The 25,691-nt window shown below is 28.3% G+C and overlaps 1 protein-coding gene across 2 annotated transcripts in view; it reads left to right on the top strand.

The window, feature by feature from the left end:
* Positions 1-24,971, top strand: part of LOC136982264 (probable E3 ubiquitin-protein ligase RNF144A-A) — a 61,528-nt gene extending 36,557 nt beyond the window's left edge. For both annotated transcript variants that reach the window (XM_067278738.1, XM_067278737.1), the window contains exons 3-10: positions 2,267-2,368; positions 4,105-4,165; positions 7,350-7,453; positions 14,265-14,341; positions 17,155-17,314; positions 20,389-20,478; positions 21,950-22,034; positions 22,153-24,971. In XM_067278738.1, coding sequence (XP_067134839.1) covers positions 2,267-2,368; positions 4,105-4,165; positions 7,350-7,453; positions 14,265-14,341; positions 17,155-17,314; positions 20,389-20,478; positions 21,950-22,034; positions 22,153-22,154 — 681 coding nt within the window. In that variant the 3' untranslated portion in view covers positions 22,155-24,971. The remainder of the gene's footprint in view (positions 1-2,266; positions 2,369-4,104; positions 4,166-7,349; positions 7,454-14,264; positions 14,342-17,154; positions 17,315-20,388; positions 20,479-21,949; positions 22,035-22,152) is intronic.
* The last annotated feature ends 720 nt before the right edge of the window (positions 24,972-25,691 follow it).

The raw sequence follows: 25,691 nt of genomic DNA on the forward strand, positions 1-25,691 counted from the left end.
TACAAAAGAATGAGAGAGAGAGCTTACAATTAGCTGCGGGTTAGATAAATACCTTAAAATAATACAGTTGAACGTATTAACAGCAGGAAAGTCTCCAATTATCTTCAGAATGGTATAAGTTGTTTGGGAAGGAGGTTGAAACCTTGACGACAACCAGTTCGGCAGAAATCGAGTTGATGAGGGTGGACAGTGGCGATAGATATCCAACAGAGCGCATGCACACATCAAGTGACAACTTCCCCCGTCTTACTCATCGTACACCCTTTATATATGGAGAGGTGTTTTGCAGGCCCTTCCTTGATTTTGTCAGAGGAGACGATCTTCTTGGACCAATAAAGCGATGGGTGACATAGTCGTGACACAGAAATTTTACTCATCTTAACAAGGAACTCAACTCATGGGAATTGAGTTTAAACCGATCTTATCAGAAAGTTTCATCAGTTGATTTCCCGTTAAACTAACCCTTTTTGGTCTACTTTGTTCCATTTTTGTATAAATGTAGTGAAATATTTTGATTAAAATTATATAAAGATGTTAAAGTCCACAATATAAAGATCCCGATCTTCACATTTTTCTATTTCCATCGTTTCTTTTTTTATGTGTTATAAAGGTTTTTAATGTAAACTAAAAATGAATGGTTCCTGTAATATAGCTAATTTCTTAGGAAAATAAAAAAACTTGTTTACTAAAAAGTAATTTTATTTACCCAAACTAAGTTTAAAAAGACACATAATTTTAAAATTTATTTTAAATAAAGATATACATTAAACAAATTATTTCAAATAAAGATATATATGTTAGCTTTTTTGTTTTTCATTCTCTGTTAAATCATTTTGAACAAATGAAATTAATACAAATCTATGAGCACTAAGTTTTGGCTATATGGAGGTCTTATCACACACTATTGATGTTGTCAGAGTAATCACACACAAGTGGGTAGACACGGGTTTATTATGATGATGGCATGCATTTCTGACAGGTTGTCTGTCCCTCGTCATTTGTATTTGTTACAATTTGGTGCATTTACAGGTGTCTGTGCCTGTAAACACCTGTATGCAGATGCCTGTGTAAACCCTTCAAATTGTAACAAATATGGCTGAAGAGGGACAGACATACTGTCTGAAATGTATACTGTTATCACAATAAATCCATGTTTACCCACTTCTGTATGATTACTCCAACAACATCAACAGCGTATGATGATAAGTCCTCCATAAAGCCAAAACTTAGTGCTCATAGATTTATATTGTAACATACAGACAAAAAGCAAATCTAAATGAAAATAAGTTATGAAAAGAAATTGGTTTGGTTCAAAGAAATTTGTTTGCTTTATTCCATTGAACCAAAACATAGAAAGTCCACCAAAGAGGAATGCCTCTCTAGTGGACTTTCTATGGAAAACTCTGTAACCAGCTTGTTAGTTGGAACCAGTGCAAACTGGAACCAGCTACCATTGTTCATTTATACATTTGGCCACTAGTGGCCAAAAAGAAATTGAAGAAATAAACTAAAAATTTTATAACATTAATATCTTAGTATTTAGAATGCTTTATATTCAAGAATAACTATATCAAGGTATTACATCTCTTCTTTTCTTTATTTGTTATAATCAAATATGCTTATTCATGAAAAGTATGTTATACGTTTGTATTGTATATATATATATATATACACAATACAAACATTCCATCATAAATTTCTGTTGATATTTTCATAATATATATATATAATTATAATTTTAATGTAGCAGTAGTAGTAACATCTGCTAAAAAAAAGGTATTAGTTTAATAATTAAGTAGCAAATATGCAATAATATAATAATTAGTTGGTCAACATTTTCATATTTTAAAATTTATTTTATCCTATAAGAAATAAAATTAAACTTCTTAACATCTTTAAAGTATTTAATATTCAGCCATTGATCTTTGTTATCATCAAACAAATAATAATAATTACAGTAGTTTAATTTTTATTTTTCTATTATAATTACTTAAAGATAAACTTACTGATGAAAGTTAGCTTAACATTTCTAAAGTATCTTTGAATAATAGAAATTATTATTGTTGTTATTATAGCAACATCCATCAGTTCCAATATTATACCTTCAATGAAATAATTTTGTAATCAGTGTCAAGTTAATAATTTAATAATTAAAAACTACTAAACAGTGATTAACTGTTTAGTAGTTTTTAATCTGTAAACTATGCAATAGTTATTATAATAATTATTTTATAAAGATCATAACAAAGGTATTTTTAACATTTAGTGTATGCAACAGTACCTGACAATAAACATTCTAGAAGGCAATATTAAATTTTCTTGTCCTGATCCATTCTGTAATAATACTGGAAGTATTAATGACCAAGAGGTGAGTTTTAAAATATTGTTATAATTTCATTTTAATATTGCAAAGTTTGATCAGATCATGTTTTCTGTTGTTATTTATTCTAATTTTGCAGAACTATTTCATAAATTTATTCTTTTTTTAATTAATTAAATTAACGCCATAAATTTCTTCAAAGATTGGGATTAATTTCTTCATAAAATTACATATTATATTCCTATATCAATTGTTTTAACAATAATAACAAGTCAACAAATAAATTGATTTACTGAAATCAGAAATTTTAATGTGAATTTTAAAAAATAATTTCTTGATGTTAGTGTAAATGTTTTTTATAAACTGAAGATTATTTATGTCAAAAATGAAAGAAAATAATCTTATTATTCTCTAAAAAAAAAAAAATGGGTACAGATAGTTTAAATAAAACTATTATTCTTATTATATTATAATTCATTTATACCATGAAATTTATCAATTTAACTAACAAATCAGTGCTGCAGACTGATTGTTGCATAGTTACATAAAGTTAAACTGTAATTTCAGTTATGGTTGTCAAATACATTTCTAATAAAAACAGATAGTGATATTTATAAGCTGTTTGTTTGAAAAACAATGTTTTTAGCATCACTTTATATCATTACTTTTTTTTAGTGTTACTTTACATTTTATACTAACAGCAATTTTGGTATAAGGTAATGAAAGTTCAATGATTAAAAGTACAGTAAATGAAAGCTGGAAATGATTGGCAGGAAAGTTTTAAAGAATAGCAGGAATAAACAGATGGAAATAATGAAAATAAAACAAATTAGTTAGCTCAAGCAAAAATTCACACCAAAGGTGTTAAGGAGCTCCTTAACACCTTTGGTGTGAATTTTCACTTGAGCTAAACAATTGTTGGCATGACATCCACAGTACGTATGTAAATTTATCTTATAAAACAAATTAGTTTTGCTCTTAGAGAATAATGTGACATAGCAAACTTAAGAGTGTGTGAGGAATGAATGTACAGCACAAACCGGCAGTGGGTTGCATAACTTTTCCAGCAAAAAAATACTATGACACTAGCTCAAATTTAAAAAAAAAATGTGATGCTATCTATTATGAGATGTTATTAAAAAAAATAACTTTTATATTATTAATTATTATAAAAAGGCCTAATTTTGAGAGTAGAGATAAGTTTTAAAAGTAATTGCCAATAGCGAGTAAAATTTTCATAGTCTGACCCCACCTGAGATGTGACGCGTGATCTTCCTCTTTTCCCCAATCTCTCTAGTTTCATACTGGAAAATTTACTACCATCTAAATCACTTGTAAACAAGTTACCATGCCAAATTTTGTTTCTTAATCCTTACTTCATCTTGAGATGTTAAATGAAATAGATGCCAGCACATGTGCATAAATTTTTTAGGAGTCTCAAAATATTAAGATTTGCAAAAACATATTAATTTCAATGAATTAATTCCTTGAAATGAGCCTTTGTTGACTAAACTAATTTAAATTCATTAATGATTTATGCAGCTGATGAAAAGCCATCTTACAGATTTTCATAGATTTAAGTAATATTGATATATAATATGGAATATAATAGAAAATAAATGTTTTATTAGTTAAAATTTGTTAATTAATGATAAGAAGTAATATAATTGTTATGACTTGTTTAAAGATATAAAGATATTGGATAAGTTAATTAATTATCCTTATAAAATAATAATTAACATAATCTATTTAACTAATATTTTATTATTTATCTTAAATTTTAGATTGAAAAATTAATTGGAAGTGAAATCTTTCAAAAGTACAAACAATTTAAATTGAATGCAGGTAAAGTATAAATATATGTATAGTATAATTTGTTAATTTTTAAATAAATTAAATATTAATAAAATTATATTGTGCCTCTTTAAAATAAGTTGTGCATAAAGTACAAGTACAAAAATTATATTTGTGGTTTGTATAAACATTAAATGAAAGTTTATTTAATTAATTAATACTCCAATTTTAATTCTTACAGGAATGTAATCAATGTGGTAGAGTCGGTAAACAATATGTCCGACTCCGACCTTAACCTTTTTTAAATGTCACACTATGATTCCTTTTATAAGAAATATAACACTGAGTATCTGAATATTTTTATGTAAGATTTCTATGAAAAAGTTGTACTAAAATTGATGGTGAAAATCAAAAACATGGATATAACAGATTTACCTTGAAAAAACTTTCAAGTACATAAAGAAACACACTACATCTTAATAGCTAAAAGAATTCTACTTTTATTAGTTAAATAATTAATTGATTTATATTTAATTATTTTCAAAAAAAAAACAAATTAATACAGTAAAACACAAAAAATAATGATTTGATGAATGACATCATAAATTGGTCTGTAAAATAGTTTCTTCTGCTCCGGCTACAATGGGAATACTGTGTTTCCCTGAAAATAAGACCGTGTAGAGGTTTTGCTGAATTGCTAAATATAAGGCCTCTCCAGAAAGTAAGACCTAGCAAAGTTTTCATTTGGAAGCATGCCCGCCAAACAGAACACCAGAGCATGCAGATGTGATTCTTTTTAGTCTGCCACCGTCATCCTCTACCTTCACTGTCCGTTGCAGAGCAGCTGCATGCAGGACACGAAGACTGCCACCTACCACCAACCTTCATGTTCCCTTCTGCATCCATCACTTGTAAATGTGCAGGCAAGGCATCGAGAGGCCCGTTGCCTGCCGCCATACCGTACGCTGTCCCTGCTATACTCTACGAGTGTGCTGTGGTGAGCTTCCCCTGGTGGCCGGAAGCCACCATACCATATGAAAAATAAGACATCCCCCGAAAATAAGACCTAGCGCATCTTTGGGAGCAAAAATTAATATAAGACACTGTCTTATTTTCGGGGAAACAGGGTAGTTAATTTTTTACCAATGGTCAGCTAAACTAAAGTTTACAGCAGAATTTTAAAATATGAAATTTGAAAAAAAATTAATCATCTTGAACAGACAAGTGCGATCATGCCCGAAGAACTTAAACCAGTGAATAATAAACTGAAACAACCCTATTAATTACATTTTGCAGCTTTCTCTTTCTCTTTTAGTTTGTTGCAGTTAGATTCTGATCTTTTCTAATTGTATTTTACTGACTTTTAAGACTAAATTACATTATCAAAGCTCTATAATAGAAGACAGTGAAAAAACGAATTAGTGAAATTAGTAAAAAAAAAATTGATATCTAAAGTAACACATCCGGAGTGTAAAAAAATATTGTACCAAGTAAAAATTACATCACTAGAAATGAAAGTCAGATTTTTTCTTGGGAACTTCTCTTGGGTAAAGATAAGCTTAGTGCTTCGAAGCAATACCATAAGTGTTTACTTTCCAGGTGTGATCCCACAACTAACTACCAGTGTTCAGTGGCTTTACCCATTCGTCCACTGGTGGGCTTTAAATTAATAAAAGCTATTTCCTGAAAGTATAGAACATGTTGAGTTAGATATGCATAACATTTTGCTATGAAACAGCTTTTATGGGTTAATATCATTTTAATATCTAAATTTATCAAAGTGTATGTTTTCTAAGAAATTTCTTTAAATATTAATTAATTAAAAATGTGAAGTAAGAAAAATTAATTTAAATTTTTCTTACTTCACATTTTACCAATAGTAAACTTTGAGGTCGGAATCATCACAGTTGAAAGAATTTTATCAACTCCGACTGCCCAAAAACATTCAACTCCAGTGACTCCAACTCTGACTCCATGACACTGGATATAATATGTTGAATTTAAATCTTCTTGATTTTATCTCTGCAACTTTGAGCACATAATATTTGTATTATTTTGGAAAAATTTTATTTGGTACTGATATAAAATTTTAATGATGCCAGTCATCATAGAAAAGCAAAATGTTTTATTCTAAATTCATTATTTAGGATAAAACATTTTGCTTTTAGGTGTTATGTTCAAAAATTAACTAATGAGATAAATAAAAATGAAAATAAGGAGGAAGAATGAAAGTTATGAAAATATATTAAGATCTGTGCACTAATCAACTATTAATCGAAAAAGTGTTTTTTATCCATTTTGTTAGATATACTTCTCGTGAGTCATTATTTATCAAGTTGCCACGAGATAGCCCTAATATAATTTACACACGACTACATTGATCTGTTCAAAAAAAAGAGTGCCAAACTAAAAACTGGCATGTTGGATACAGACACAACCCATGACTGTTTTTTTGTTCAATATATTAAGTAACACAAATCACTGCTTTGGTGATACATAGATAATTTTACCTACAAATGACAATGAGTGAGATTTAACACATTTTTCAACAGAATGAAAAAACTTTTATATAATGTATTAGCATTGCTTAGTCAAATGATTGCTACATTACATAGTGCTACGAAAATGCTACTATTAGTAATTAAATGCCAAGTAATTTGGTCTGCAGGTAGGCATTGAGTATCATCTGTTATTAAATTTAATAATTAAAATTAAAGTGATATTTATTAATTAATTTAAAAAGTTATGGAAGAAATGAATTGACTCGGAGCAGGACTCGAATCTGCTTACCATGTAGATTGTTGCACGTTACACTACCCAGACCTCTGTTTGATTTTTGTTCCCAGAACTATTAAATTAGATATAACCAGTACAGTTATACACAAATTAATAGTCTTATTAAATTTGGCTTTAATAATTATCGGGCTTAGCGATGTTTATATTTGTTTAAGCACTTCTTATAAAGACATTAAATAATAGAAAATATGCAACACTACAAATACAAGAAAAGAGAACTTTTTGTAATTAATTAATTTCTTAATTCAATAAGAGAAAAAAAATTATTTATTTACATCTTTTATACATATTTTACACATAAACAAAAAACTAAATTTTGATTAATGTATGCTTCTTGTTTCATTTCATTGTTCTACATATTTTAATGTTAAAAAATATATATATAAACCATAAATTATAATAAAATTAATATATTTATAAATGTTAATTTATTATTTAGAAATAGATGAAGACCCTTCTCGTTGTTGGTGCCCAAAACCAGAATGTAATAACATTTGTCAAGTTCAATTGTCTGATGTACCTGTACCTATTGTTTGCTCAAATGTAAGTTTTTATTATATTGAACTTTATAAAATGCATTTTTAATAAATATTTATTAATTTTCTTGTATATTTTATTATAATTAAAATTGTTAATTGTAATAAGATATATTTAATTAATAATTGAATAGATTTATCTGAAATATTAAGCACAAATACAACTATTAAGTGTAAAATATAATGTTTTTTTATGTAGAAAGAAGGAAAAAAATAGCAAAAGAAATTCAGAATTCTGTATTATTACAAATAATAATAATAAATAATGCAATGAATTCTAACTTTATATTTTGACTATTTAAATTTAACTATGTATAAGTTATAAATTATGTAAAGAGGTTAATGATATTTTATTTACCTGTTTTCATTAATTTATCATTTTATATGTCAATTTTAAAACATTTTTATGTTCACTTTAATGAAATCAGATGCTCTTATGTTCAGAATTTAAATTATTTCTCTTCAAAGAAAATATCTTGACACATTTGCTGCAACTATAGGGTGAAAAAAGTAGGAAACATTATGCTGGACTTTTTTTTTTATATAATAAATTAAATGCATCTAATATTAAATGTGATATATTTAATATCACATTTAATATTAGATCCATTAATATCCATTCATTTTCACAAAAGATAATTTAAAAGTGCTTGATCAATAATTTTAGGTTGCTCATCATCAAGTTTTATATTTGTAATAGCTAAACAAAGAAAAAAGTAAAAAAAGTACTTACCGTTCAAAATCCTTCATTTTGGTTACCTCCTCCTTCCATCATTTTGCTCATTATTGATGGGAAAGAGATCAATTTGCATAAAAGTTTGAAGTAATGTCACATGGTATTCATTAACCTAACTACTAGTAATTCTGAGACTCTTAAACAGCAGAAAAAATTATGTAAAATGCATAAACTCTAAAAGAAATTTTAAAAATTGGAATTGAATTTTAGTATTGTGTAGTTTAGCTGGAGAGTAGATGGGATAATAAAACAGACTTCTAAATGTCTGTTTTATTATTTGTTTTGATACTTTTTCTCAATTTTTTTAAATTTGATATTTAGTTTCATTCTTCCTTTTTTTCAAAATATAGCTTTCCCCAAAAACACCATGACCTTTTCTTATTTATTATAACCAAAAAGAAATCCTTTTCCTAAAAGTCTATACTGGAGCAAGCATTGCTTTCATAAGCACCGAAACGGGCATTTAGCATGAATGCCATTCACTCATGTTCCATGTGACACACTATAGTTATAAATTTATTATGTCACACATGGATAACAAAACAGAAGAGTGTCAACAATTATTAAAAGGCATAGTTTCCACCAGGGCTGTGGAGTTGGTAAAAAACACTTGACTCTGACTCTGACTCCCGACTCCGGCAAAATTAAATACCAAGTCATTTTATGGTGGGGCAGAGGCACTCATAGAGGGGTACCCTACTCTAAACTCTAAAAGGACCCCCGGGCATTTACCCAAATATTTTTATACATAGGCTGTTTTTTTTCCAAGCTCCGATGGTCCATAAAAAAAAGAAACAAATGTAAATAACAAAATGAATTTATTACCAAAAGTTAGGTACAGACAGGGCCGGATTAACCAATAGACAAATTAGACAAATGTCTAGGGCCCGTAATTCGGAGGGGCCCGGCTTCAGTGCCGAATCTTTCTCTGTTTTAAAACGAGTTAAAAATTATTTAAGAAATTCGATAGGACAGGAAAGGCTGTCTTTAACAATGCTTACTAAAGAAAGAGACACTCTCAAACAGCTAGATTGATCAATTTTCTGAAATGAAAATCCATAAACGAAAAATTTAAATATTTGAAAGGCTGATTAATGGCTAAAATTATATAGAGTAAGACCCCGCTTAACGCTGATTCAATATAACGCGGTCTGCTCGACGCCTAAAAAACGCTCAAAATTTATGCTGATTCAAATTAACGCGGTATTTCATTGATTCATATATAATACAATTATTCCCAAACACGAACCAATCAGCAAAAAGTGGCAATTCGTCGTAGCGATGTACTTTTCTTAAATCTATGTTGTTTTGTTCAATTTTGGAAAAAATATAACATCATGGATGCCATAGGAAATACCGACTTCTCTTGGCAAGAATTAACTGATAAATGCAGGAACATGAACGGAGTGTGGAAAAAGTTATGGCTGGAGGTATCCAAGAATCCTCATTGAGAAGAGTCTATCGCTGTATCGTTAGGTTGACAAAATTGTCAACTTAATCGATACAGATGTACACAGCAAGATACTGGGGAGTTACTGCAGGTTTCTGGTAAGAGCCTTACACACGACGACTTCAAGAACTGGCAGAACAAGGAATTCGTGTAGAACTGGAAAATAGAGATTCTGAAGACGAAGAACCAAAGAACTTGCTACAGATTTCCTTAGGAAAAGTTTGGTAACGATAACCGAAATCGTTGATCAAATTGTAGCGAATGATCCAGATTTTGATAGTAGTGCCAAAGCAAAACGAGGCATTTTTGATGCGATCTTCTGCTACTGACATTTGCTTAAGGAAAGAAAAAGAAAGCGACCAATGAAACTACAGGACTTCATCGCAAAAACAAGTTTATGTTATTTAACATATATTATTATGCGAAAATTTATATAAAAATAACTTAAAATTATAGTAAAATTGCTTATTTTTTGGTCGCGTGTTCCCCTATCCCTATTTACTCTATGTTAAAATGGTCTCGTTTAACGCCGTTTCGCTTAGCGCTTTGTCGTCTAGGAACGCATCCCCCGCGTTAAGCGGAGTCTTACTGTACCGTACATTTCTCATTGTACCAGAAACTCTTTTGTTGTACAATTACTATTGTATTAGTGTTTGTATTCTCTATTATTAATAAAAATTTTAAGTGACATTATTTAAGATTTGTTTACAAAACTTATTTATATGGGGCCCCAGTATAAATTTTGTCTAGGGCCTGCTAGAGGCTTAATCCGGCGCTGGGTACAGACATGGTTACTTTTTGACATAATCACTGTGAAGATTGAGAAATTTATATCTGTGCACGAGCTTTTCCGTCCTTGTCATAGAATGTTGCCGCCAATGACTCAAGATGGGACCTAACATTTTTTTGAAGATCGTGATTAGTCTTGAACCTCTGCCCTCCTAGCAACTTTTCCTGTTCAGGAAAGAGGTGGAAGTCGCTCGGTGCTAAATCCGGGCTATACGCTGGGTGTTTAAAGGTGGTGAAGACTTTCACCCAGTTTGAAACTTTTTAATGTGTGAAGACTTCTATCTCTTTCCTGAACTGAAAACAGCTAGCAAGGCAAACGTTTGAGACTGCCTTGCTAGCTGAATGAATTAATGATGATCTTCAAAACAATGTTGTTAAGGCCATCTCAATTCACTGGCGGCAACATTCTACAACAAGGGGATGGAAAAGCTTGTCCACAGATATGACAAATGCTTCATCCTCACAATGATTATGTCGAAAAGTAACCATGTTTGTACCTAACTTTGGGGAATAAATTCATTTTGTTATTTACATTTGTTTTTGTTTTATGAACCATCAGACCTTAAAAAAAACTGCCCTTGTAGTTAGTATTTTTAATATTTAACTTACATTAATATTTATTCGTATAGAAAAATTAATTTTTAACAAATATTTAATAAGAGGAGTAAGGGTGCGATAAAATTCTACATCTACATATATTTGACAGCATTTGCACTTCAATTTTACCCTTTCAGAGAAGTTAGTCCAACTAAAAAGTGTGCGATCTAGCTACTTCAGCCCCTTGTTCAGAAAAGAAAAATATGAACTCTGATCAATTAGTCCAGCTCATTCAGAAAAATAGAGTACTCATTTAGAGCAGGGATGATAAAGGAATGATTCAAAAATATTTAAATTCAATCGGGTCAAAATAATTTAACTACTAAACACAAACACTACAAAGAACACTACATATTTAATAAATTAAATTGATACATTTTGTATTTAAAATAAATGAATTATAACCAAATATAAAAAGATTTTTAAAAATTAATAAATATATAATAAATTTTCTTTCATTTAAATAAAAAAACTAAAGTAAATTAAAAATGCAGGAGTTGGAGTCAACACATTTTTTCTGACTCCGACTCCTCTGGCCAGAAATTCCTCCCGACTCTGACTCTGACTCTGACTCCACAGCCCTGGTTTCCACAGTGAGAATTGAAACACAAAATTTAATCAGTTTATGTAACAAACTTTGAAAAGAAATGAATGTATTTCAGAAAATTCTAAAGACTTTCAAACTACCAGGTTGTTCAATAAGTTTTGTCGTTCGATAAAAAAAACACAATTTTATGGTTTGAAATACATTTTATTATTCAATATAATTTCCCTGAACTTCAATACACTTGTTCCAGTGATCTTCTAATTTATGGATTCCATCCCTGAAGTGAGAATCCGGAAGACTGTCGAAATACGCTTCCACGGCTGCTATTACCTCTTCGTTCGATGAAAATCGTTTCCCATGCATGAATTTTTTAAGATGTGAGAACAGCCAGAAGTCAGAAGGAGCTAAATCTGGCGAATAGGGAGGATGTTGCAACAATTCGTATTTTAATTCTCTGATTTTCGCGATGGTTTTTTGAGCTGTATGAGAGGGTGCGTTATCTTGATGAAAAATGATTTTTTTCTTCTGTAAACCAGGTCTTTTCTCACGAATTTTTACATCCAGCTGGTCCAAAAGATTACAATAATAGTCTGAGTTTATTGTTTTACCAGTTTGGAGATAATCCACGAACAAAATTCCTTTTGCATCCCAAAAAACTGATGCTAACACCTTCTTGGCCGATTTCTGGACCCTAACTCGCTTCGGAGCCGAAGTACCGGGTTCACACCACTCCTTAGCCTTTTGTTTTGATTCAGGATCATGATGGTAGACCCAAGTCTTATCCATAGTAATGAAATGACACACAAAATCCTTTTTATTTTTTCTAAAACGCTCCAAATGTTGCTGAGAAAGTTGCATTCGAATCTATACATCCACAAGAGCCGAATTATCGGGCTAGAGTTGGCTATAATAACTATTATTATAGCCAACTCTAGCCCAATAATTCGGCTCTTGTGGATGTATAGCTTTGTGACGGGTTAGTTGTTATTTAGTTGCATTCGAATGTGTTTTTGCTCCATAGTTAGCGAATGCGGCACCCATTGTGCACACAGCTTTCTGTAACCCAAAACATCAGCCAAAATATTGCTCACACTGCCTAATGAGATCTCTAGGGCTTCTACTAAATCTCTCTCAGTTAATCGACGATCTTCCAAAACCATATGCTGTATTTTTGCTACGATTTCTGGTGTTGATGCACTTTTTGGACGTCCTTCACGTGGATCGTCTTCAAGACTTGTACGGCCACGTTTAAATTCAGCAACCCATCTTTCTACTGTTCTAATTGAAGGTGAAGAGTCCTTATACACTTTTACCAATTGTTCATGAATTTGTTTTGGTGCTACACCTTCCAAAAATAAGAACTTTATCACTGCACGATATTCAATTTTTTCCATTGTAAAAAAATACACTGACATGTCAACTTTGAACAGCTGCAAATATAGAAATGAGTTGACAGATCTACATGAAACTTCACACGTGTTTATAAAAAAGTAGTACTATTTTTAGAGTAATAAAACGACAAACCTAATAGCGCTATCTCTTATTGAACGACAAAACTTATTGAACAACCTGGTACAAGTTTGAAAGTTTTTAGAATTTTCAAGAACACATTATTGCTGAATAGAGATATGTTGATATTTTTATTCTGTGGAGAGTGGAACTTTACACAATAATTAATAACAACTGTGGTAAGTTAATAGGAAACAAGCAATTGTTTATTGTGACATTGTCACAATGCTGGGCCTCAATTTTTAATCATATTTTCATTTATTTAATTTCAAATATCTGCTCTTCATCTCAAATTAGTAGTGGCTTGCCACTGTATATCATACTTTTTCTTTAACAATAGGGTCATGCCAGTCATCTGTCTAACACCTTTTGGGGGAAAATTTTTGAATTGAAATATTTAATGTTTAACCACTCAACACCGGAGTGTAAATAAAACTTACGACTCACGAACCAATTACTCGGTGTGAATAACGTTTTAGTGACGAACGTTTTCATTACCCCTTCTGGGCAATTCCTGTTTCATCTAGGCTGGCCGTTGACGTTCAAAAATAAATTGAATGGTACGGATTTCAAATACGATACGTGCATGCGTTCTCCGTAAGAGAATTGAAATAACATGACTTCCAGTTTGTTTAGGATGTACGTATATAGTTAATCAGGGCCTCCTGCCTCTAAGGTTTTTATATCTGGTCTCATCTTTCCTCTAGGTAACTCCATTTTTGAGATTAAGGAAAGACAGATAGATGACAACAGTGGGGAATTTATTGGTCTACAATATTTTGAAATTGCAGCTCAATCAGAGTTAGACTAAGAAAGTGAAAACAAAATGCATTTCTTGGACTGCCAGATCAATCTTAACAAAGACAAATTCATCAAAATCCTTATTTTTCATTATTATTTTTATCGTTATTTTTAAAATCAAAAAACATTTTAATTTAAGATCAATAAATTTAAATTTTAATACATTTCTCTCAGTCTGATAAATTCTGTTAGATATCAGTTTCATTTAAAATCAAATCGTCAGGTCTTTAAAATTAACTTCACTGCATAGATTTTACTCAACTGATTTTAGGGATATGTTAAAATTCTACATCATAAATTAATCAAATACATGAAAATTGAATTGTTATATGTGATATTTATCTACTTTTTAAAACTATTTTAATTAATGTATTTGTTTTATTCTTTAGTGTAACACCATGTTTTGTTCATCATGTAAAGAATTATGGCATTCCACTCAATTGTGCAAGGAGAAAAAATGCTTTAAGTAAATATATATTTTATGTTAAATCTTTCATTGAACTATATTATTAAACACTTTGTATAAGTTAAGATAATAAATATCTTAAATTATTTAGAAATTTAATTAATTATTAACTATATTGTTGTCTGAATTAACCCAAAAACATTCAACAAGCTATTGTAAAATTTCCTTTTGAATATATTATTAAACTATTATATTTTATCAATACTTTAGCTAGTGTTGCAAATATTAATGGATTAAATCAACAGCTTTGCAATATTTACAATATCTGAGTTATCAAGTAATTAAAATCAACATTTCACCGATTATATAAACATAACATGTAAATCAGTTTTAGATAATTGAGTTTTTATTGAAACCTTACATAAACTGATTCAGAATTCATTAAATTTTTATAAACATTAGAATTAAATTATAATTAAAAATATAAGATAGTGATATTATTTATTTCTTGATTAAAATTTTATAATAAATTATATACTTTATAATTTTAAAATTTACTGATATTTGGATTTTAAGTTGGAAATTCAAACTAAATTTGTTTGTATATTCAAATTTTTATTGCAGAGCATTTCAAAATCATAAATTTCATCAGTATAATCAGAATATATTGTAATTATTTTAAATAAATAGGTGCCTAACTGTTCCTTTCCTGTTTAAATATTCAGTTTTTTAAACTATTTTTAGAAATTAAAAAATATAAATATTATTATATAAATAACATTGCTAGACCCAACCAAATGCCGAATTCTATTGGGCTAGATATGGCTAAATACTAAATAAATTATGAAACCAATTTGGCACTAGAGGGAAGTGTTAGGCATCATCTTTTATTAAATTTAATAATTATAATATTTAATTAATTAATTTAAATAATTTAGAACCACTGGAAGAAAAATTGGCCAGAGCGGGATTTGAACCCACAACTCCTGCTTAACGTGCAGATGCTTTGCCAGTTACGCTATCTGGACCTCCAGTCCGATATCCTCTTCCATCATATTGACCATGTCTAAAAGTAAACAAAGCCTGAGGCAGGTCACGTGATTGGACCCTCTTTAACTTCCGGTAGAACATGGAAGTTGTGTTAATAGTCGATGCGAAAAACATTGTGTGCATCAGTCACGTTTCTTTGAATAACTGTATTGTCTCACAAAATTATTGTTAGGATATGTTATTGTTTGTACTGTACATAAAACTAAATTTAATTCAACTTTCTTCTCCATTTATTTGATGCTTTTTTTTAGAGAAGAAAGTGCAACATTCCTCTCTCATTCTTGCTTTGTTTACTCAATACTATTCAGAAGTGTCTACAATTACTCAAAAAAACTCTTATTTATATTTAAATTAAATATTTTCAATTTTTTAAAAATTTTCTACAGGGTTTTTATATGAAGATGGTAGATACAAAATAATTTTGAAATATAGTTTATATATACAGCCTATTGTCTAAAGAGATCCTATGTATAGAATTTTATAAAGGGGAAAAAACTTATAAAAATGTTAAAAAATAATTTAATTAAACTTTAAATGGTTCTAGAAAATTAGGCAGTGAATGGCCAGCCAAAGATGGGATTATTGCTCCTAAAAAATTAATTTTAATAAAAAACAAAATGAAAGTTTTTCTTTATCATCAATTTTAATTTAAATATAATACTGTTTTAAAGTAATATTTACTCTAAAAACCGTAATGTCAGTCAAATATAAGAACATTTATGCCACTGAAAGAAGCCATATTCCATATCTTCAATACACTATTGTACAGTATACATGTACAGTACATAGCAAAATTATAACCTACAAGCAATCATCTTTGTATACAATGTATACAGTAGATTTATATACTTTCATCAATACATAAATTATATTTATTACTTTAGTTAATAAGTCACGAGCGATTGAAGTAAGATAGCATGCAAAATAACGTAACGGTACATCGTTCTAATAAAAGATCTCTAATTAAAGTTATTGTGGTGTGACAGAGATTTTTTCTTTTATTTATTTTTTTTATAATATATAAAATCCAGTTTTTTTTCACATCAGTTTTTATTGTCGTCAGACGGAATCACGAGACGTGAAACACGTGACATTCAAAAATATACTTACGAAAATCGACCGGAAGTTGAAGAAGGTCCAATCACATGACTTGCCTCAAGCTTTTTTTACTTTTAGACACAGTCAATATAAGCTAACGTTATAACCATTGATGGTTATTACAATGCCGGTTTGGGACAGATCAAGTGCTCATGTCTTGTAAACATCTTCCAAGGCACTCAACCGGCCATTGCAAATCCCGGCAAGGCATGTATATATATATAACATTGCTAGACCCGACAATGATCCCATACAAGAGTTAGTTCAGATTAACAAGATTGCACTGTAATCTGTTTCAGTTTTTGAAATGTTAGAATCACTGTATACAGTAAAACCTGTGTAAACTGGACTTGCATGGTACCGACTATTTTTTCCAGTTTGGCAGGTTTCTGTTTCAAACAGGGTTTTTTAATGCAGAAAATTATAGTGTTCCCAAGAATTCTTACCATTTACGCAGGTTGCAGTTTTATTAAAGTTCTGTTTTTAACAGGTTTTGCTGTAAATATATTTTGTTATTTTATAAGTTACATACAGAATTTTTTAACATATTAACTTGAAAGAACATTTGAATATATAATTCAAGGTTATTTTTCTTGTAATTTGTCACATTTTGACATTACAAAAACATTAAGTATTTTGATTGATTAAAAATATTGTCAGTTTATGTAATGGAAAATTTTGAGTTTTTAGTTACATATAATGTGTAAAAATCTTTTATATTTTAGTTACAATAAAAAAGCATCTTCATTTGTAATTAAAAATGAAATCAATATAAAACATTGTCCCGGCTGCAACATTCCAATTGAAAGAAATGAAGGCTGTGCTCAGATGAAATGCAGATATTGCAAGCACATATTCTGTTGGCATTGTCTCTCTTTGCTTGATGTAAGTTTTTATATTTGTCTATTAATATCTTTGTAATAAAGTGTAACTTTTAATATAATTTTAAATTATCTGACTTATTCTGAAAGATGATCAAAATATTATATATGTTAGTGGTCACTGCAATGTCATGTGTTTTGCTGCTCATATTCACTACACTTGAGGATATGTTAACTAATTTTATATATACATATTTTGCCTAAATGTTTTATTTTAGCATTGGTTTTATTAATGTTTGAAAATTTGTATACTTATACAAACAATAATCAAAAGCTAAATTCTAGTAAAAGAAGTCTTTATGTAAATAAAAATATTTAGATAGAAAATTCAGATTTAATATTAAATACAGGATTATCTCTTATTTGGTAAACTGGGAAATTCAGTAAAAATGGGAAATTTTATTCTGTAGACTATCCATTGTCAATATATTTTTCAGCTGAATTTCTTTATCTATTGAGATTTGTTAAACATTTATAACTTTAGGACAGTGAATAATGTTTTTCTTGTTATAATGACGATTTATACCGAACCATTCTAATATGTTATTGTTTAGTGATGTAGCTATATTATAATTGCTTTTAAAGTAGTTAAAATTTTATAAATTCTGTGATAGAAATGCTTTGGAAGTATTACATAAATGCGTAAAAACAAAAAAATCTTAAAGCTGCCAAAAATTTTATATTAATGTTAGTTATTTTCTTATGTAAAAATTAATGTTTTAATTATATAACATTTTTTTTCTTAATTTCATATAAATTGTGTATTACTTCTATTTAAAATTTAACATTTAAAATGTGTCTGGAAATTTATTCTGTTTATTATTTTTATAATTTTTAATAATGTAACATATATAAATTAAAAATTTATTGGTAAATTTGTTAGTAATATTCATCTACAGTTATTTACATGTAAATAGTAGAATTCACTTGGTATTTTATTCTACAGACAGTATTTAGTTTCTTAGAATATTAATATAACAAATATCTTTATTTTTTATATAAAGAGATTGTCATGCTTTTTAAAGAAAAAAATTATCTAAATTTAAATAGTATTTATATATAGCTTTAAAAATCAATTCTTTAAATATTTCTTCAAAAAAATTGACGAGACTTCATAGGTTAAATCTGAAGAAGTTAACCGGCGTTTTTTTGTCTGGACCGCATTTCATCAGAGACAAAAACTTCTGAATGTTATCTTCGTTATTCTTTATTCACTATGCATTTTGGGTGCAAGATTTTTTTGTGTAACTTATACTCCTCATCAGGTGTTACATTTCTACCAATTGGTATAAATACAATTATTACAGTGATTATTATGGTAAAATTACAACTTTACAAATTACAACTATTATTACAACTTCCATTATTTAGATATATTTACACAATAGTGAACTAACCTGTTTTATGTTTAGACATATAGTTATGCAGTGTTGATGTTGTATCCCCTAAGGCATTTCTAACTGTCTTTCTTTTTGTTTGCTTGCTCTTTAGCCCCTCCATTTCCTCCCATACATTGTCAATCTCTATGCCATTATTTAAGTTTATGGTTTTGTTTTTATTAACAATTGCAAAGTGTTTTCTGAATTTACGTAGATAACTGTCTTTTTCTCTGTGCATTATTTTTACACTGTTTTCATTGATTGTGCATCCAAACCTGCTGCAGTGATTGGTTATATTTAAGTCTAAATGCTGCTTCATGTTCTTTTATTCTGGTTCTGAGTTGCCTTCCTGTTTCTCCAATGTATATTGTTGATTTTTTACATGTACATTTTATCTCATATACCACTTTTTAGTGCTTCATTTAGTATTTCGTTATTTTTAATTTTATTGCTATTGACGTTGTTTTTAATTTTATTTTTTAGTTTGGCTGCTAGTATAACACCATGTTTTCTGAAAACTTTTCTATATTTTTCAAATATTCCTTTAATATAGGGGAATGACATACATGTAATATTCTCATTCTTATTTTTAACATTGAATCTGTTTTTTATAAATGTAGTTATCCATTTATTTTAGTAATTTGTTTGGGTAATTGCTTAAGATAAAAGTATTTATTAATTTGTTTTTTTTGTTTTTCTCTGTCTTCAGCCTTAGATGTTCTGTTCCATATCTTTGATAGTGCCATTATAAAATTATTTCTTTTTATTGTTGTAGGACTATATGATTTATAATTAAGAAGTTTATTTACATTTCTGCTTTTTTTGTAAGGTTTTATATTGATAGTGTTTTTTCCTGGTTTAAAGTTATGTCTAGATAATTAATTTCATTTTTATTTTCTGTTTCACTTTCATTGATATAATACATATCTATTCTTATAGTAGATATTTATATATAACTAACTATGCAGTTGGTGCTATTCTAGATGTAGGGGTTTTTATCCCCCAAAAATTATAAGTGTCGTTTTATAGCAAAGCACTAGTGTTACGAAATAGATATAACCTCAGTGCGACAAACAAGATCAACAATGAAATACTAACTAAGCATTTTGTACGTGGAAAAAATTATAATTTGATGATAATTTGTATAATTTAAAAAATTTTTTGTAGTTATGTAATGTGATATAATATATCAAATACATATGTTTGCAGTATTGCAAATATATATCAATGTTGAACAAATTAGATATTATTATAAGACGTCAATATTTTATAATTATTAAATAACAAAATCAACTATGTTGGTATCAACTGATTCTCCCTTTTGTAACAGGTATACCCTATTACAATAAACTTTACTTACTACTACTATATAACTAACTACGAAATATTTTTATAAATATGAATAAATTATATATTACTTACTGGAGAACAGATTTTGTGTAAATTTGCCCTGCCTTAAGTAATATAACTTTTAGGGATATTTACATAATTATATTATGCAGATATTCTCAAAAGTTTACTAAATTTGCTGAAATAATGATTTTAACAGTCCCTTGCAAACAGTCCTAAAAACTTACAAGCCTGTGTGGTGCTATGAAATTTTTATTATTATTGTTAATTTCTCTTTTAGTTTTTAAAAATTCAATTCTGGATTTTAAACTTAATATAAATATGATCACTTTTATCAAACTTTTTGCAGGATGATGTATTATTGAGACACTTTGATAAAGGTCCATGCAAGAATAAACTTGGTCATACTAGAGCATCATTAATTTGGCACAGAATTCGGGTAAGATATATTTCAAAATGTTTTAAATTAATTTAAGTGTATATTATAACATGTAAAACTAGTACAATATAATGGTTACTTATTGCCATGGCATCTTAGCAAGTCATAAAGAAATATAATACAAGAAAAAATGATTTAGAATATATTTTTGTACAATATGCATAATTAATTTACATTTAAAAATATAGTATGTGATTTCTTCATTCTATCTGTTTAAGTTATTCTTTATTCGTTTTATAAATTTTAAAGAATGAAATTGAATTTTAAGAATTCTGTAGTCCTTATGAAAATGTTTTCATATAATTGTGCCAAACAGTATGCCTTATTATTGGTCTATAATAAGACTAATATAATAAATATATAACTAATGCATATAATTACTATATTAGTCTTTAATAAGATTGTGTGATATTAATTCAAAATTGGATTAGTAGGTTTATTGTTAATATAATCAATTATGTAGACCATGCATTATACAGTATTCATTAAATAACTTAAGTTAATGATAAAAAAATTATTATTTTAATAGTAATAGACTGGATTAGGCTTGAATAATACAAGGTGGGTAGAAAGTTGCAAGACATTAAGAAATTGCTATAATTTTTATATTTGTAATGCAAAGATGATGAAAATTATTTGACTTGTACCTTACTAAATGGAAATATGGATGCATACTTTTAAAATTTAATGTAGGCAATTTCCTCAAACAACCAGGATTCGATGTGAGTGAACAGCTTCTTCTCTGTGCTTCCGCAACCAAAGGTTTGGTTGCGGAAGCACAGAGCTTAGCTTCGATTGACAATTCTTCATTGTTTTTGGACAGACTGTGGCATGACGTCCCTCCTTTCTACCATCTCTGCACAACAATCACTGATTTTTACACCTCATAGAATATAGCAATCCATACTTGCTCCTGAACAGACAATAGGCTGGCCATTTCTTTTGCTACTACACATGCACCCTTTCTTGGTCACTGTCTACACCACTGATATGCTAATTATAAAATTCCATTGATTGATGTACAGTACATTCATACACAGATTTTATTATAATTGCATTTTTATTGCAAAAAAAATTTTTAAAAATTCTCTAAGTTTAGTTACTTTCCACTCACCCTGTACATCAAAACAGACTCTTTCCAGTTAAATAATTATTACATTGTGAAAATGGCTAAAAGTCATTAAATCATTAACTTACTACAATATTCAAATAATAATAAATTACCACAATATACATAAAATTATATTTATGACACAAAATATAATATTTTTAAGATATGATTACAATCAAGTGTACAACAAATTCAGAAGTTTGAAATTCTGAGAAATTGAATTAACATGGTGCTGTTATAATGCTCTGTTAAAATTATTCATATTATTTTCAGTATGCTTAATCTTGTATCATAAAAAATATTTACCGTATGCTTTAATTAATTTTTAAAAATTAAATGTTTATATTATTGTTGTTTTAGGTTGTGATTACAATAATAGGGCTGAGTGCTTTGTTAGCAACGTTATCTCCGTTGTTGCTGGTTTCACTTCCATTCCTTTTATGTTGTAAGTGTAATTTATATAGAAGTTTGATGAGATGAATATCTGTAACTATATTAAATATTTGTCAATAAAAATGTAATTTACCGCTTTGTGATAATATTAATTATATTCATTAACATAGGAACGAATTACTCGAAAAAGTAGATAGTTCAAGACCAAAACCGACCCTTACGTTTAAGAATATATGCAATAATGCCAACATTTGCCAAATAGGAATCGGCAACTTCATTTAACGATGTCTCGATACGGACATAATAGTACTAGTATTCGTTAAAAGTAATAATCTCTGTTTATATTTGTAGAGATTAATTTTTATTTTTTATGTAAGGTGTGATCTCTATTGATAATCAGGTAATTTTATAATCATTTTAATTTATATGTTGAAAGCTATCAAATATAAAGCATGAAAATTTATTAACTTTTGTATTACGATATTAAATCTGAATAAATAATTTATTATTAGAAAAATTTTTTTTTGTTACAAACTATTTTATTTCCTTGTTAAATATTTTTAACACTACAATAAAATTCAAAATGTTTTTAAGTGAAATGAAAAATAAAATCAGTTTTTGTTAGGATGTAATCCTTATTATTTTACAAATAAAAGTATATTTATATTAATACAGGTTGAGTATCCCTGATCTAAATGCTTGGGGGTGAGAATGCTTTGTATTTTCGAATATATAATATGATAGTCATAATTCTCTTCAATTCTATCGAACCTTTTTGACATCTTTTAATGATACGTAAATAACTAAACAGAAAACAAGTAGTCACAGACACGTTGTGCTTACAATGTTTGATGGTTTACTGAATCATGACAATATGCTATAGTTGTGTGCACACTTGCATTATCTTTCACAGTATAAACTGAGTTGTAACCTTATCCCAAAGGGTTCCCTGCTGTGAAAACAAAGTTACCAATTTTAGAATATTTTGGATTGGGAATAGTCAACCTGTATTTAAAAAAATCAGTTTAAATAATTTGTTATATATTTTAAATTATGATTCAGAAAATATAAATTAAAATTGTTGATAACATGATTTTGTTTTTAATGTGAAATCTAATTTAACAGAATTCAATATTGTTTATTAAAAAGTGCTTATAAAAGCAGTACTCGGTTCATAAGAATTCTACATTCCGTTTCTTAATTTGACACATTGTCTGTCAGACTGAAAGAGGAAAAATAACTTCTGATCTGTGTTTTTCATTATATTAGGAAATTCTTATGTATATTTAACTGAAATATATATTCATATTTTAAATTATTGTCTTTTGAGAGAACTTGACACTAAACTTGGATTGTAAATATTTATGTTTGATGAAGTCTCATCTACTTCGAGTGAAACAGATCAACACCAATTAAAATTGTCCTTTCTTGAAAATGGAACTTTGCTGGGTCCCTCTTTGAGCTAGAAAAATTATACAGGATTCTTTAAAACTTTGTAAAAATTATTTAATTTATAATTGTAAATTTACATATTTAACAGAAGCTTGATAAAAAATACTTTCGATACTACAAATTCCTTGTTTTGTTTGATGTCACAACTTGGTGAATTTAAAGACACTTGGCAAAATTTGTCGATATTTATTTCATAAACTTTATAGAAATGCATTTTGGGCTTTCGCCCCTCGTCAGTCTGTTACGTAATGAACGTGTGTTGCATCTGGAGGACATCTGTCCGTCACCTTCTGCACACAGTCTTACACCTTCCGCACAAAGTCTTATGCAGAAGGTGACGGACAGATGTCCTCCAGATGCAACACACGTTCATTACGTAACAGACTGACGAGGGGCGAAAGCCCAAAATGCATTTCTATAAAGTTTATGAAATAAATATCGACAAATTTTGCCAAGTGTCTTTAAATTCACCAAGTTGTGACATCAAACAAAACAAGAAATAGAAGAGACAGTTTCAACAAAACTAATAAACAAGACTACATATTCCTTTAACTTTATCCAAAGCATCCAACTTCATGCATTGTTTTTAATAAAGGGCAGTCTTTAATCAGTCTTGGTTTCAGTTTCACTCGGAGTAGATACAACCTTATCACACATTAATATCTAAGATCCAAGTTTAGTCTCGATTGTTTCAAAAGAAGAAAATTTAAAATAAATACTATATCCAAGTCATAAAAAAAACCTAAAGGTTATTGGATTATATATGCATATTTGTATCAAAGGCATGAAAAGATTTAGTTTGTGACTCATTAGTGACTGATGGTACAATCAATAATAATTATAATACTTTGTGTTTTCATAGTGCACTTTTTAAAATAATCAGTAATTATGTAATTTAATTATTACATTTAATATTTTTTTATAAAAAGAGATTAAAACATTATATTTCAATATATAATAAATACATCAAATTATTGTTTTTTATGAGATTATTTTTTATAAGCTTCCAAGAGACTTTCAACATATTTCGTGTACTGTACCTTTTTTAATTACTAATGACATTTTTTACTTCGAAATTTATATAAATGAATAATAAATATTAAGTGGAATTTATATTATTACAAAAATGTAATGAATTTGATATATTATGTGCATTTTTATTTAACTGTTGTAGTTTAAATATCAAAATATAAGACCAAGAATACAAATTATTTATTTCAAAAGTTTATTTTTATCATTCAAAAATTCTCTTTAAAATTTATTATATTAAAAATATTAATCTTAATTACTAAAGAAAACTACTTTAATATATAACATATAACACTTGGCTGTATTAATAATTTATAGTAATTTCAAGTATGATAATTTTTATTGAGTTTAAATTATGTTTAATTTGTATATGTTATTAAATTTAATGTATATATTTTTGTAATGATTTAATTTTTTGTCTTTATTTTATTTATAAAAAAATTTTTTTAAGTTGAATGTACTGTGTATGTGTTTGAAAATATTTTACAATAAAGGTATTTTTCTTTTATATTAATCTTATTATTTTGATGACAAAATATTTATTTATTTTTCTTTTTATTTGGAATTTTCTGCATATTTTTATTTTAGAAGATTTGGCGAGAGAATAGGAAAAATTGAAGCTATTCAACATATATTAAAATAAAATCAGCATTCTAACTTTTTTGCATAAATAAATCATTCATAAGTTGATTTATTGTAATATAAGTAAATGCAGATTAATTTTAATAATTTTTCAATAAAACTATTCATTCTTGGGCATTTTCTTAATATTGGATTGTGATAATATAAAAAGTCTCCCAAGAATGAGTTTACTTCCTGCAATAACACTTAGTTTGATCAAATGAAGAGTTTTATTGCGAGAAGTAAATTCGTCAAAGCTGTCGGTCAGTCATATTTGTTACCGTTATATATATCACAAGAAACATGTAAATATAAATCGAACTCACTTGTGCCTATTGACCGGTGTGAAATAAATAAATTCAATTCAACGAACGTTTTCTGGACGCCTTCCGTGTCCTTCTTCAGGTTAACTGCTGGATTCTATTATTTTTAAAAAACTGCGTTCCGATCTTTTAAGAACAAATTCAAATGAAGATAGTTCGAAAGCGCGATGACCATCGCGCATGCGCTATATCTGTCGTGCTCCTTGTACTGTATCATATTCTTTTTAATCTTAGTATTCTTTTTTATCTTTGGGTCCGATAACACATGAAATCATGTGACCCAA

This window comes from Centruroides vittatus, unplaced genomic scaffold, assembly GCF_030686945.1.
Source record: "Centruroides vittatus isolate TY-2023 unplaced genomic scaffold, ASM3068694v2 contig_817, whole genome shotgun sequence".
Taxonomy (NCBI): Eukaryota; Metazoa; Arthropoda; class Arachnida; order Scorpiones; family Buthidae; genus Centruroides; species Centruroides vittatus.